This window comes from Neodiprion lecontei, chromosome 5 (genome assembly GCF_021901455.1).
Source record: "Neodiprion lecontei isolate iyNeoLeco1 chromosome 5, iyNeoLeco1.1, whole genome shotgun sequence".
In the NCBI taxonomy this organism is placed as follows: domain Eukaryota; kingdom Metazoa; phylum Arthropoda; class Insecta; order Hymenoptera; family Diprionidae; genus Neodiprion; species Neodiprion lecontei.
The window spans coordinates 20,307,849-20,322,945 of record NC_060264.1 but is presented as its reverse complement, the minus strand read 5'-3'; the positions used below and the strand labels follow the sequence as shown (position 1 = coordinate 20,322,945).

The following is a 15,097-nucleotide window of genomic DNA, read 5'->3' as shown; positions in this document are numbered from 1 at the left end:
TACTGTTGAACTCTAGCGTTCCTTTCAGGCTGATGTAGTTCAGTTCTCTAATTGGCTCTTTATGGGGAAAGTAACTTACAACGTCAACCGAGTGACCTGCACGTGTTAAACGAATAACGAGTACCTCGAAAATTATGTTGTTACTTTTTCCCTGTTACCGAAATATCGTCAAAATTTTCACACAATCTGAAAACTAAATAGTTACTAAAATTACTACAAATTTCAAAAGTTCCATGATCACAACTTTGCGATGTTAGATTATCTCATATTCACATATCAAGATCCACTTCATGAAAAACGAAAATTCTACAGTTACGTTGAAATGAAAGTTCGCGATAAACTGAATTTTAGAAACATTCAATAGGTTTCCTTTTTCTTGGAGGATTTGAACAATTGCGGAAGACTCTGATAAATGACTGTTATTATTACGCTTTGCGTAAATCCAATTTCATCGTTTTTATATTAACGGCAAATGATAAGGTATTAATGTAACACTAATATGTTTCAAGCACTTCTTTTTACCTCCATTTTGTACGTAAAGTGATCATCTCTGTGACAGTAAGAAAAAAGAGCATCGAAGTACGGAAAAATGCACTTTTTCATCGTATTTTCAAGATAATACATCAGTCCAGCGAATTGCAAATAGTTGGCGCAAAATCGATAGAAGCTCCACTTCCGTTACCTGCTATAGCTATCGACCGCTGTAAAACGCTGAAAAAATGGATAAGAAGCGTGGTTGAAGTAAGAATTCCCGTATGAGAAGCAAACATTAAGTCATTTGATTGAAAAAAAAATCGTTAACAGAACAGCATTTCGTATATTTTTAGTAAAAATTAAACTAATTCGGAATAACCAAAAACCTATCTCAAATTATTTACATTATAAGGTATTTAAACATGCCGGAAAAACCAGACAGTTTGACAAAACACAATTTCCACAAGCTTGTTACATCATTTTCACATACTGCAACATTCTATAGGAGTTTTGCTTTTCTCTAACCCGATAACAGCCTGAGATTATACGTATAGGCGATGAAAAGAATTCACTTCGTCTTTATTTATGTCAGATTCCACAGAGCTACGATCAGGTTTTTTACCATGCTGATTACGTAAAAATTCTTTGAAATGTGTGACCACTTTTTGAAATTCCGGATTGGTAGTTTTATATGAAGTGGGTAAAAAATGTTGTAAATATTGTAAATCCCATTACATTTCATTCATGACTCGAAACCCATTGGATAACGTGGATAAATAAAAATATGGGACAAGATTAACAAATCGTTTTGCTCACTTTCGGTTTCATTTTATCATTCGAAGTTCACTCCTGTTACTTTTGAAAATAGACGCGATAATCTCTGTTGAAATTGAAAAACACTTCCGGAATCCCTGAAAACCGTCGTCTGTGAGCTACACGCAATACACTTTTTGAAAGACCACGAAAATATCTGCAGAAACTCTCTCGATATTCCTTCTTTTTTTTTTCTTCTTCTTTTTTCTTTCCATCGTAAAGGAAGCTCATTTCGATTCTCTCTCTCCACTGCGGTGGTTGGAATGAGGGTAAAAAATTCTTACAATTCCAGGCCCTCGGTCTCCGAGACAGATCAGAAATACGGACCATTAGGCAACATGCGCACGACTTTTCTTTAAACCCTCTCGTCACGCGAGCCAAGTAATACTGGGCTGGCATGAAGCTGACAGATGAGGATAAAATCCACGTGAGGCATGATCAAAGTACTTCGATTTCGTTTCGGAATCGCTCTTTTTTTTTTTATTGTAACTTATTGCGAAGCACGTGATCGTTTTACACAAAACTCTCTCGTCAAACATTCTGGTACAAGATTAAATGCCTGCTTGATAAATAAGTTTGTGACTAATGCGGGAAAGTCAAGTCAAAAGAAGCATCTTATTTGGAGAACGTTCGTCACTTATAAAATTACTTTCGATTCTCAAAGTCCAGAAGTGTATCCTTCCGCTCATGTAAAAAATCGATTCCTTACCGAAGAAATTAGCAAAACTATAAATTCACCGGAAGTGACACTTGTAGCTGCGATTAAAATCATACCGATAACGTCTCCGTGACTTTTATGATTCAACTATAATGTTGAAGTCTACTTTTGTACCAGGCAAACTCTTTTTTCTCAATACATCTTGAAAAAGAATTTAAAATGTATACTTTCGGGAATTTTCAACTTCCTTCCGCATAAGGTACATGAATTCTCTTGAAATATGCATCAAGAACTGAGCATCAATACTGGAGAAATAGTCACCAATCTCAAAATACTTTATAACTCCAAATAGTTTGCTGTCTTTTGTTTCCCGACACTTCTGTCTTAATGATAGTGACAAAATTTCTCAAGTTTGAAAAATGAGTAGATGAAAATTAAGTAAAATATTAATATCCATGTATTCCAATGACGAATTAGAGTTTATGGCGATAACTATGGTCGCAAAAATTAGTTTGTTCGTTAATGCTTGCAATTATATCAAGAGATATCTTCATGTGACCAAAAATAGGATAACCCAGACTCCACATTTGTTTGCATAACAAATGGTATCGGCACATTGGTTTTACTTGGTCTTTTGTTTGCGCTGCCGCGTTGAAGGCTTTGTCGTGCCAATAAAAATACCTAGTACTTTTCTGATTAAGAGAAACAGAACAATTACGACAAACGCCGCGGCGGTCAGTAAGAACAAAATAACGTCGATCAAGTAATACTGGAACCAGTTGAGGTGCAGGGCCGAAGACTTGAGTGGCTCGCCACCATTGCGGACGATATATTCAATCCAAAAAACTGCTTCGTCCAGTGGAGAACGTGGACGATCCTTGAACAGCCTTGAAAAATACGCAGCATTTGACTGGTACTTTGGGTTTGTTAGTACCTCACTCAAAGCTTTGGAAAAGGTAGCCTTGTTGAGATCCTTGTAGTCAAGGTGAATGGCGAAACCACGATGCGCGTAACCAACCACATTGAATGTCTGATCCGCGGCAAACGGGATTCCAATCATTGGAACTCCCGCGTGTATCGCCTCCTCAGTCCCCATCAAACCTCCGTGCGTAATAAAAGCCTTCACTTTTGGATGACCTAGAAGAGTTGACGAAAAATTAGCTTCAAGTGATTTTGCCAGTTACACTCTAATATGTGATCATTGTGACTTGAGGACTGTAATGTTCACTTTGACAAGAAAAGCACCCAAAGTTCATTTTCTCCATTCTGTGATATGTGGTAAACGCAATGTAGACATAAGAAAACATTAGACATTTGTTTTTAGGTATAAATTCCGCCGCTTAAGAGCTAAAAACCCTCCAAGTTTGCCCGTAAAAAGTAACCAAACTATTCAAAATGAAAAGTCTCGAATGGGTTGAGTCAAAAAAAAATTACGTCATTACCAAGGATTCCAAAAAAAGCAGTTTTGGAGGATTGCCTTGAGAGGTGGTTTGCAGCCCTGAAACGACTAGATTGGAATATAAAAAAAAGTGACAAATGTTTCTACGTGTGCTACATGTCGCAGAATGATGAAAATAGGTGACATGCAACAAGGGTACTTTCCTTGTGCGAGACGAAGAAGTAATTTGAAGGACTACTTGAGAGGTATTGAATCGATTCGAGGAACACTTACGGAGAACTGCGTACTGTGGTGCCCACGAAACGACTTTAACGTTGGGTGGAAACGGCTTAGGCAGATGGTCCGCGTTACCCTTCCAAAGGACGTTGTAATTGGGAGTTTCCGAAAAACTCTCATATATGGCGGATATCCTATCCGACGAAAAGGTATCAGACCGCACCATTGTGCCCATGCTGAAGTAGACCACCCCATCCTTAGACGAGTTTAAAAACTCTTCCAGTTCCTGAGCAGGGTGACAGTGTTCATTAGTCTTGCCGTAAATGTACGCATTATTCAATGCTTACCTTCGACAAAACTTGGGTTTCATCGATGTGCAGACCTGCCACTTCAACAATGGCTGGACTCCCTGGACGAACGCCATGGATGCTGGGATGACTGTTAACTAGCATCAGGCTCATGTTATTGTACAAATCAGTCAACGGCGGCATGTCCTCGACGTACTGACGAGCCAGCGGATCGGATACTGTTCTCTCGTAATAGTTGAATAGGAAAATTGAGTAGAAGTGAATGATGGTGTTCTCCACGCGTTCGAGAAAGCTCATCTCATTCGTGAAGCTGCCTAACTGAGACGGTATAAAACTGGGATTTCCATCGCCGAAGAACGGACTGTAACCCCATGAATACATGACCCCAGTTGTGACCCCGACGACTGGAATCTGCAGCTTGTGAGCCACGGCTAGGTAGCAGTTAGTCCCAAAGACCTCCGTCACCATGACGTCGTACTTGGTCTTTGTGTTGAGGATGTTCTGCAGTTGAGGGAGCCGCATCAGGTTGCAAAGGTCGGACGGTTCCCGACCGCTGATAAAGCGAATCACGTTGTGAACTCCTTTCACCTCTTGGGTAAACGATACTGTTATGTTGTTCACGTAGAAATGTAGCGATCCCTTCAAACTTATATGGTTAAATCCTGGAACTGATTCCTTTGGAGGAAAGTGACTCACAACGTCAACCGTATGGCCCGCTCGCGCTAGGCCGACCATCAGTGGCTCAAACATTATGTTATGACTTCTCCCTTGGTATGGAAATATGCCGAGGATTCTTGCCGCGTCCGTGGCACAACAGGCGATCAGGAACACGAGTACAGTGCGGAATTCCATCTCTGCAACACAAACGTATCATAATCCGTTTATACTTTTTCGCATCATATACACTTCATTCAAACCATTGTTAACTTGTTAACTGAACCAATAAGCAGAACCAATAAGCAGAACAACCCATAAACTGCTGGCATTGCCACTATGTTCACGATGCAATGACATGACCAATAAGTAGATCATTCACGATCGTACACAATGGTTGTTCATACATCAATATTCAGTGTCAAACGCCACTTTGATACATATATACTAGACTGGGCCAAAAAAATTGACTATTTTTTTTTTTGAAAAATATATTGAGAATATCATTCAGTATGGCAAAAAAAAAATTTCATGTAATTTTAAGCCCTTAATATTAACTTTAAGAGGTCTATCATCGCTATTTTTGATTTTTAATAATAATTTGATGTTTTACGTCAGAACTGGCGAAATATTGAAGTGAAAAAATTTATGTTCACTTATCCCTTTATAAAATTAAATTCCCTACAAAAAAGGTCTGATTATAGATTTTTGTCAGACAAGCCGTTTCCGAGTAATTAAGCTTAATAAATTGATATAATTTCTCGAGAATTAATAGAGAATTAATCGAGAAATTATATCAATTTATTAAGCCTTATTACTCGGAAACGGCTTGTCTGACAAAAATCTATAATCAGACCTTTTTTGTAGGGAATTTAATTTTATAAAGGGATAAATGAACATAAATTTTTTCACTTCAATATTTCGACAGTTCTGACGTAAAACATCAAATTATTACTAAAAATCAAAAATAGCGATGATAGACCTCTTAAAGTTAATATTAAGGGCTTAAAATTTCATGAAATTTTTCTTTTGCCATACTGAATGATATTCTCAATATATTTTTCAAAAAAAAAAATAGTTAATTTTTTTGGCCCAGTCTAATATATACTGACAGTTTGAACAATGTTTTTGAAGATTTACCGATGTTTTACATTAGCTGTCAACCAATCTCTCACCTTTTAATTTACGCGGGGATTTTGCCTACTCAGGTTGGGATGAAACACGAATGTTATACTTGATCACAAGCAAGTACGGAACTGCACATGATAAGATTCTAGTAATTCTTGGTAGCCCAGCGTGATAACCATGTATGTTTATCAGTAGAAAAAAAAGAAATGCCTTGTTCCACTCGATAGTTCATTTCTACTGGGACAGGCCCAGTATTATCTCACTATTTCGCCAAGGTCAACATATATCAGGCTACGTATAATTTACGAGCCGGGAGTAACAGGGATTACAAAATAATGCAAAACAATATCTGGGCGGTATCGCAATGACCAAGCATTTCAAAAGGTCTCTGTTGATTAATTGTATCTTTCTCACATGTAATGCTGGTATGCGTTGATACGTATACTGTGGCAGAATATTTAGAAGCGCACCTACAAAGTGGCAATGAATTTTTCTGTGCAGGTTATTTCAATATTTCAAACCAAATCAGACAGGAATTGTCATTCTTATCCAGTGTTTCACTCAAATATGCTTCATTGATCCGATAATATTGAATAGTCAGTTGAATTAATCGGTTTTATCAACTCTAATTCATGTGTCGATCAGACTAACCGTATATCAACTATCAACGATTTATTTTATCGATTGAGAATGTTTAATGTGTAAGCGAGCGTGATCTTGGGGGCAACTGTTACACCGAGAACTCTGACACTAGTAATTATCTCCTTCGTCACCAGCCTGACCCAATGCTCCGGCGATAAGCAGCATCAATATAGTCTTCTGGACGACCAAGCAATCGGTGTTGACGCAAGTCAGTGCTGAGCAAATGGCTGTACAATAGCAAAAGCGAGTCAGCCCCTTCAACGTGAATTCAGCGTGTAACTCTGTGTGTAAATTATGATGTAAACAGTGGCGACGAAATTTTGCTGATCGTCAGAGAAGATAGGCTTGACCCTCTTCCGCATCCAGTATATCGATTTTCACAACTTTCGAGGATCCGGAATCAGAACTACCTGCCAGTCCCGGAACTTCGTCAGTATGCATTTCTCGACACACACCATGGCGATCATTAAGAGGGTGGAAATGCCCAAAAAATCTTGTTAATAGCGAACCAAAATGAATAGAAGTGAGTTCAAACCATTTTTGTGTTCCGAAATCAGACACTTGTGCACAGTTTGCAATTATTATTTTTAACAAGCATTTTATAGAAATGATCAGTACAAAGATCTTGACAGATAAATAATAAGCATAAATTACAATTATCCAGTATTATGAAGTTTTTTTCTTTTTTTGAATGGTGCGAGTTTTGGTACCCTTGTTAGTACGCAGAACTCTTTTCAAAACGTGGAATAAACTCAGGAGAAACAGCGTTGGTACAGCTAGTAAGAACAGAATAACGTCTATCAAGTAATACTGGAACCAATATAGATGAAGAGCCGAAGACCTGAGGGGCTCGCCTCCATTTCGAATGATGTATTCGATCCAAAAGACTGCCTCATCCAACGGCGACAAAGGACGATCCTTGAAAAGTCTTGAGTAACGTGCAGCATTCGATTGGTACATTGGATTTGTCAGTACCTCATTCAGAGCTTTGGAAAATGTCAGCTGGTTGATGTCGTCGTAGTCGATGTGAACGGCGAATCCTCTGTGTACGTATCCTAACACATTAAATGCCTGGTCTCCAAAAAACGGAATGCCAATCATGGGAACTCCGGCGTGTACCGCTTCCAGGGTTCCCATCAAACCTCCATGGGTCACGAACGCCTTGACCTTTGGATGATCTGGGAGAATGAACAAAACGTTATAGATAGGTACTGACGGTCCATCATGCCTTCTTGACAATATCCAACTATCTATGTCGCCTCATCGTGAATGGAAAAGTATAACCGAAACTAGAAGATTAATTTGAGACGAATGCTTTACGGATTTTGCAGTAAATCCTCAGTGAACTAAAATTTGTCCCATACTCGATTATTACCTTCATGAAAATAATAAACTCACTGAGAACTGCGTACTGCGGGGCCCATGGAATGACTTTAAGGTTTGATGGAAATGGCTTTGGCAAATCTTCGGCATTACTCTTCCAGAGGATATTGTAATTAGAAAGTGCTGAAAAACTCTCATAGATAGCTAGTATCTTTTCCTGTGCAAAAGTGTCAGACCTGACCATTGTTCCCATGCAGAAGTAAACAACACCATCCTTTGATGAATTTAAATACTTTTCCAATTCCTAAAAGTGATGAAAATTATTGCTTTTGCTACGAATATCTGAGTTTAAAAATCTTTCAACACTTCACCTCTGAAAGTACTTGAGTCGTGTCGATGTGAAGACCTCCCACTTCAACGATGGCAGGATTTCCTGGGCGAACACCGTGAATGCTGAGATGACTGTTGACCAACAGCAAGCTCATGTTATTGTACAAGTCATTTAACGGTGGCAAATCATCAAAATACTTTTTTGCCAGTGGATCGGACACTGTTCTGTCGTAGTAATGGAATAGAAACTTTGCGTAATAATGTTCTATTGTGTTTTGCACGCGTTCGACGAAGCTCATCTCGTTCGTAAATGTCCCCAACTGAGACGGGATGAAACTCGGATTAGCGTCACCGAAGAAAGGACCGTAACTCCATGGATATATAACGCTGGTTACGACCCCCACAACTGGAATCTTCAACTTGTGAGCTACGGCAAGGTAGCAGTTGCTCCCGAAGACCTGAGTCACCATGATGTCATACTTCGTGTCTGTGTTTATGATATTCTGCAGCTGAGGAAGTCGCATGAGATTGCAAAGGTCCAGAGCTGACTTTACTGAAACGGAATGTACCATTCCGTAGATTCCGTTGTACCCCCGAGCTAAAGATGCTGTGACGTTGTTTACGTAGGAGTGCAATGATCCTTTCAAGCTTATGTGGTTCAATCCTGGCACCGGCTTTTTCAACGGGAAATGACTGACAAGGTCGACTGTGTGGCCGGCTTTCGCCAGTCCGATCATCAGGGGCTCGAACATTACATTGTGACTTTTTCCCTGGTATGGGAATATCCCTAGGATTCTTGCTCCATCCGTTAGACAAACTGTCATAATTATTACGAAGAGGGTGCGAAGTGCCATGGCTGTGAAAGAATGTGATTTACTTGTTTCGACCAACATGGCGTCGTCAAATAATCCCTATTACATAATAATTTCGAAATTTCAGTTCAATAGTTATACTTCATTGTGATCACCGAAATTTCGGTACTGGAGTACTATCTTGAATTTATCACATGAAATTCTGAAACCCGGTAGAAATAAATGTTCCAAAAACTGCAAACAGTCGGATAAAAATGCTTGTGGCAATGATGTAATAAGTATTTGAATATTTGGATTTGAAAATAACGTAACCTTACGGATGTGGGGATGTATTACATATCACTTTTTTTCTGAACAAATCTAACAAAATCTATCACCTTAAAATTTCTCGCATAAATATTTACAATTTTTTTTTTCAGACAAGTCAGTTGATCGATCGATTTCTTGTTTTTGCGTGAATTTTATTATGTAACGGTGTATCAATTTATCGCGTTTACACAGTAGTCCATGTCTACTTCTATTGTGTAACGAATTTCTTATATTGGTAAGTCAGGTGCTATAACCGCATAATGGTGATGTAAATCTTATAATTATATAAATAGTTATACAGATCAAACTGAATTTTCATAAACTTTCCCAACAGGGTTCGAAGGGATTACACAAAACAAATAAATAAATAATTAAAATTCCATCTCGATGCTTATGTGCTAATTCAAGTTTTCACATTGATGATCGATGTGAATGACTATACCGATACTGACCGACTGACTATCCTCGCAGCCTCAAGATGATCGACACCACACGCGTATGTGAGAACATGTGGCAATTGTAATAACGTCAAGCTTATTTAAATGAATTCATACGGTTATAAAAAAGGTAATAAACATCGATACTGCAATACCGTTTAGTAAATATGAACGTAACATGCCTATTGCAGCGAGTTCGCATTGCAATTAACAACCACTGATAGTAAACTGTTTCCGAAACTGGTCACTGATAATTTTTCGCCGCAACAAAGTGTACGTCGAATGCAGTATGAATAAACATCTGCAACTCACAATTACCTGGGGAATAACGGAGGCGGCATCTCGCCCAAGAGTGAGTTTCAGACTGATTCCAAACTACTGAATTTCTGACCCGACTATCATTATCACGTGCTAACGAACCACCTTGAACGAGAGACTATGGCGATTTTTAAATCAATCGCATCTTAGAGGTAGGGGTCAAAATCCCGGAAGACCAAAAAGTCGAATGGTCGAAAAACCGAAATTTTGTGGTCAAAATTTTCATCGTTATATTTTTATTTTGTTCCGTCATACTCATAAGTAATGATGTGTTACAGTATAAAATCTTACGGTACGTATGTTGCCATGAAGTCTACTGGAATTTCATGGCATTGAAATGATGCCTGAAGCGAAACGGTTGCATCATAGTTTGAGATGACTGGCAATGACATTGCGATTGAAATATTATGCCATGTATGTAGCTCGGCGCTACAAAAAATAATAACACAAGCAATTCGTATGCGTGTAAAACGACGCGAAAGTATTCATGTGATTAGGTGCATAATACAATGCTTTTTGCTGTAATATTTTGTTTTAGTACAGGCTGATAAACGAGTTCTTATCTAATTTCGAACCGTACTGATAGCTTAATTAACTTCGCAAACTGCTTTACTGATGGTACATGTTTATTATTCGTAGTTACGAACTGATGAGATATTTTTTCTATCGGGAATGAATAATTCATACTTGAACCGATTTAGATACGAATTGAACCTTTTGATTAGCGGATGATATGAATCCGTTGCATACGATTCTTAAACAGAAGACGTGACATAATATCATTGCGTATTCAAGAAATATCGGGTTATTCATACTTACACTGCAAATCTAAACGTGTTATGGGGCGTGTTATTTTAATAACACATATTCGTGTGTAGTAAGAATCTGATGTCTTAAAAGAACACACGTTGTGGCGATATTATAAAAAATAAAAAACAAAGCTAAGTTACGAGATCCAAGGAATCGTCAATTTTTACAGTTTTCTTCGCATTACGGAATCGCCGCGAAGAAAACTCAAGAAGACCGTGGATTCCAAATTTTATCAAAAGATTCGCAAAGTCACATGAACAATTACACGACGGAGCTGCTGCCGAGTATTAAATCAAGGGATAAGTGATTTTTAATATATTTATGACTGACAAACTTTTTACATGATCACTATAGACAATTTTATATCCCAGTGTGAATTCCGGCGTATTTTATCTTAATTTATTTGTGAATGTTTGGAATGAATGTGTAATTTTAATCGTTTGAACAATGGACGAGATTTAAAGAGTTTTTGTATGTTATTTATATTTTATTTATATTCCCCTTATGTTTTATTTATATTTTATTTATTTTTCATTCACGTTTTATTTATACATTATTTACATTTCATTTATATTTTATTTATTTTTAATTTTTTCCATTTATAGTCAATGTCACATTTATTATCGTACTCGTCATTTTTTTTTTTTTTTGTTAGCCTGTCTATTGATTTCATGTTTTTTCTTTTATGTCGACAATAGACTCAAATTCTTCACCGTCCCCTTATTGACATATGTTTTTGACCTCCCACATTAATCAGAATATAGGCAAAAACAAAAATAAAAACAATTATTTACAACGTCAACCGTGTTGTGTGTTCTTTCAACGCACATCGTGTATAATTCCAACGCACTTTATCCGTATTGTAAATTTAATACGCTACGACTGTGTATTAAAACCTTCATACGCAAAGCGCAATACTTTTTAAATGAATTAAAATAACACGCATGTGATCACTTAACACGTTTTGGCCGATTTACACACTTCAGCCGCTTAAATAATGCGCAAAAAATACAATATTAGATAATCCCTTGGATTCGAAATATCTTTTAAAGCGAACGATGTCACGACGGTTGAAAAATATAAAAATATGGCTTACCGTACATTCATTACATGAAATTAATATTTTCTGTCTCATTAAGCCGCGTGTTATTTGAACCGGAAGTATCTTAATCTGAGACAAAAAGAGAAAATAAAGCATGTTTTACGTTAGATTAAAAATTTAAAAAAATATTATTAAAACCTTCAAATATTTATTGTTATTCTATTTTAGTATGTTCGTAGAAGAGAGATATGCACAAAAAAGATTACACATCGTATTCCATATTCATTCTATATTTTAATTATTTATTTGTATATGTATAGATACTATCCTGCAAATTCAGTTCGCTGATGACTGATTAATGGAATATATTTTTGATTGTGGACAGTAAACGAGGAAAACGGATGGGAAAATATTAAATTCTTACAGACAGTTCGAAGCACTGAAATTATAAGTAATTTCGTATCCACCAAAACAAATAAATCACTAACTTCTCCAAATGAGGGTAAAGAATCTTGATTGCATTCCGTTAAAATTATACTCCCAGAGTGATAGGAAGTTCCGTGAATTACAATTTTGGAAGATCGCATAATTGGATTTGTGAACCATTCAGTTTCATCAACTACTTCACTAAATATTTGAGCATACGGAAGGTTGCCGAGTACAACAGTGGGTTCAAAAGTGATATGGTCACCCCTGTATAAAAACTTTTTAAATGGCAGTAAGGGCGAAAAAAATTGTTCACTTAAAAATTTCGAGTGGTTACCCTGATGTACATCTATATACATGAAAAGCGTTACACCCAAATCTGTACAATAAGCAACTTATCAAAATTTATATTTATTTTCAAAGCCATATTGGAATAACGCACTAAGGTGTGTTACAATTACGTGTAACACACATAAGTGATTTACAATAACGCGTTTAAATTTGCAATAGTTACCTAAAAAGTATTAAAATAACACACCAAAGGTGTGTTATAAATTAACATACCCTAAAACGTGTACGAAGTGACTACAGGGAAATAACACATATAAACGTGTAAACATAACAGTTTTGGATTTGCAGTGTACCGAGTAAAATTGAGACGGCACATATCGTTAAATGAATAATTTATAAACATACCGCACAATTGAACTCTGGCGAATGAAAAGCATGTCGTCTATCGCGTTACGGCCAAATCTTCAGGGCTTTGTCACTAATTCTCGCATTCCCAGTAATCTATCAGCGACAAACTCTCTCTGATATCTCGACGTTGTGCATTTCCATAATTTATCTCTTGGCACTTAATGCGACTTCTTGCGTACACGTGCGCGCGTATTACAGTATTCGGTGTCAAAGCGTCTTGACAGTTAGTTGCGAGAAAAAATAATGAGCGTGCCTCGAGGCCTCGGCATCGGGAGGTCGTTAAACGTACTGCGCAAATATTGCGATAGAGATTTATGTTTGCGGTAATTTCAAAATCTCAAGAATGAAAATATAAAAACTGACGATTCAAAAATGGAGAGACAAAAAATTTTGGCAATGTTAATTGCAATTCGAGATTAGTTGTAGGTACATCATTCGGCGATACGGTGGAAATTCGGGAAATATATTGCGTGTAGATAGTTGAAAGTATTCTTCAGTTCAATCATGGTTAATAATTGTAATATGACACCTTTATCTACCTACCTGAAAAATCAAACTCCAAGTTAACAGGGTTCGAATATTCTTCAGTTCAACGCAGTATGGAGTTGAGATGTTATGGTTTTACTGTTGTTGATGTCACTGGATCAACGTTGGCCGTTGAGAATTGGGGAAAAAATGTTCGACTAGAATCACTGTGATACAATAAGATTCATTCTGCAGTCTGTTTACGATTAAAGTAACCTAATCTATGGCACTGAAAAACATTCACACTGATAAGGAAAGTATTTATAATTTTACGATTTTCACAATGAATTTCATTTAGTATCAGGTAAAGTGTACATTATTAGTCCGGAATAAAAATTAATCCGCGAATACAAGTCTTGTCAAAAACACTGTCGAAGATCGAATAAAGTCGTACGTATTGCCGAGAGTTGGGCATCCACTTTGTTGATGTATTATCTCGTCATCCGCGCTGTGTTTCATAACTACGATCCCATATCTTACATGGAATTATGTAATAGCTTTGATACCTAGCCTTCCACTCCTAATCGTTCACTTTTTCCACGTAACAGCAGCGTAAAAGATCCGTGAGGTGGCCAGTTGAGGAAAACAAAAAAATTAGTGAACGTTTCAGTTGCAAAGTTAGTTCAACCGGGAGCCTTAGTGTCTTTCTGGAATTTTAGTTCGCACCTATTTCAATTTACTTGTCAATGTTTTGCTGTTTGAAAAGATAGTGTTCTTATGGGAATAAAAGTACTAAAATTACAACGGTAATGAAGGCACTGCTTCGAATATACGGAAAATTATGTGTAATTTTTACTTCTTTTTTTTTTTACGACAAACTGACCACCACTTCGGCCGAGTCCCAGCTTCGCCTGATCACTGCAAATTTTTTATACCGTTGCAAAATAATCCCGACTGTCTAACGGTTAAGTCTACTTATCAGTCGAAAGAAAGAAACCGAACCTCCGGCCACATCTTTGTTGATTTTCAAGGCCACGCACGTTTAGATTCGAACACGGACTTTGATCTCGGAAGATATTACACAACATGTAGCACTTCACATACAATGACATACTTATACGCTAACGAGTCTCGAGACTCATTATCAGCTTCAGGATTATCCGAAACTCAAGCTGTCACTATGACGAAGCAAATTAATCTCCACGCTCTTGATATTTCCTGTACAGTAGAGAATGTCGTACGGATCATGAGCACGATTATGGACGCGGAGCAAAAACGAAACGAGATCAATTACGGTTGAAAAGGTCAAGTTGTTGGCTAAACAATAATATTAAACATGAAAACGTTAGTTCAACTACCTGTGATATTATACGGGTGAAAAAAAAGTTTTCACTATGACACGTTATTACATCGTGAAAAAGATTAGGACTAGAATGGAGAGATTGAATATCGAAATGTACAAGGAATTCAATGTCGTCACCCATAGATTTTCATAACCTTGATCATACTCGCTTTAGCCATCTGGGTACTTCATGCAAGATATTCTTCAGCCCACTGTATTTATTATTATTAACTAGTATTGCGCACCATAAAAAAAAAAACAAAAAAAAAAAACAAACAAAACCAGTTTTCTAACCCAAGAAAAGGGCACCTATCGTATCAAAGTTTTGAAATTATCGTGTCTTTTAAAACCGATTGTAAATGTAAAATGATCCGTGCGTCATTGAATTTTAATTATATCGAGAGGTTTTCTTGAAAGTACCTATTTGATTTATATGGAAGGAGGATGTGGAATGATGAAAAATCTACTGTCTATACGGAAAAAAAAATTACT

The 15,097-nt window shown here is 37.1% G+C and overlaps 3 protein-coding genes across 6 annotated transcripts in view; 1 reads left to right on the top strand and 2 right to left on the bottom strand.

The window, feature by feature from the left end:
* LOC107225773 (retinal guanylyl cyclase 2) overlaps window positions 1-15,097 on the top strand; it is a 143,186-nt gene that overhangs the window by 34,683 nt on the left and 93,406 nt on the right. The gene's annotated exons all lie outside the window — the stretch shown is intronic.
* On the bottom strand, window positions 1,740-14,341 carry LOC107225962 (UDP-glucosyltransferase 2). Of its 2 annotated transcripts, none has more exons than XM_046741189.1 (4): window positions 13,342-14,341; window positions 3,908-4,722; window positions 3,618-3,846; window positions 1,740-3,082 (listed from the first exon to the last, which is right to left on the bottom strand). In XM_046741189.1, exons 2-4 carry the CDS (start codon window positions 4,718-4,720, stop codon window positions 2,568-2,570), a joined length of 1,557 nt encoding a protein of 518 aa, XP_046597145.1. In that variant the 5' UTR covers window positions 4,721-4,722; window positions 13,342-14,341; the 3' UTR covers window positions 1,740-2,567. The 2 variants fall into 2 exon arrangements, with proteins under 2 accessions (XP_046597145.1, XP_015522097.1); XM_015666611.2 differs by lacking the exon at window positions 13,342-14,341 and adding an exon at window positions 5,698-5,826.
* Window positions 6,837-12,959, bottom strand: LOC107225956 (UDP-glucosyltransferase 2). 3 transcript variants are annotated; one of them, XM_046741184.1, is made up of 4 exons: window positions 12,796-12,959; window positions 7,987-8,801; window positions 7,691-7,919; window positions 6,837-7,470 (listed from the first exon to the last, which is right to left on the bottom strand). In XM_046741184.1, the coding sequence occupies exons 2-4, from the start codon at window positions 8,797-8,799 to the stop codon at window positions 6,959-6,961; spliced, it is 1,554 nt and encodes a 517-aa protein (XP_046597140.1). In that variant the 5' UTR covers window positions 8,800-8,801; window positions 12,796-12,959; the 3' UTR covers window positions 6,837-6,958. The 3 variants fall into 3 exon arrangements, with proteins under 3 accessions (XP_046597140.1, XP_015522090.1, XP_046597139.1); XM_015666604.2 differs by lacking the exon at window positions 12,796-12,959 and adding an exon at window positions 9,519-9,921; XM_046741183.1 differs by lacking the exon at window positions 12,796-12,959 and having other exon boundaries at window positions 6,838-7,470; window positions 7,987-9,502.

Excerpts from the sequence above, each read along its gene's own strand:
- LOC107225956 (XM_046741183.1), bottom strand. The coding sequence starts at position 8,838 with ATGTTGGTCGAAACAAGTAAATCACATTCTTTCACAGCCATGGCACTT. Across the intron at positions 7,920-7,986 it reads CGACTCAAGTACTTTCAGAG|GAATTGGAAAAGTATTTAAA; the intron begins GTGAAGTGTTGA and ends CATCACTTTTAG. Across the intron at positions 7,471-7,690 it reads CCCGCAGTACGCAGTTCTCA|ATCATCCAAAGGTCAAGGCG; the intron begins GTGAGTTTATTA and ends TCATTCTCCCAG.
- LOC107225962 (XM_046741189.1), bottom strand. The coding sequence starts at position 4,720 with ATGGAATTCCGCACTGTACTCGTGTTCCTGATCGCCTGTTGTGCCACG. Across the intron at positions 3,847-3,907 it reads AAACCCAAGTTTTGTCGAAG|GAACTGGAAGAGTTTTTAAA; the intron begins GTAAGCATTGAA and ends CACCCTGCTCAG. Across the intron at positions 3,083-3,617 it reads ACCACAGTACGCAGTTCTCC|GTCATCCAAAAGTGAAGGCT; the intron begins GTAAGTGTTCCT and ends CAACTCTTCTAG.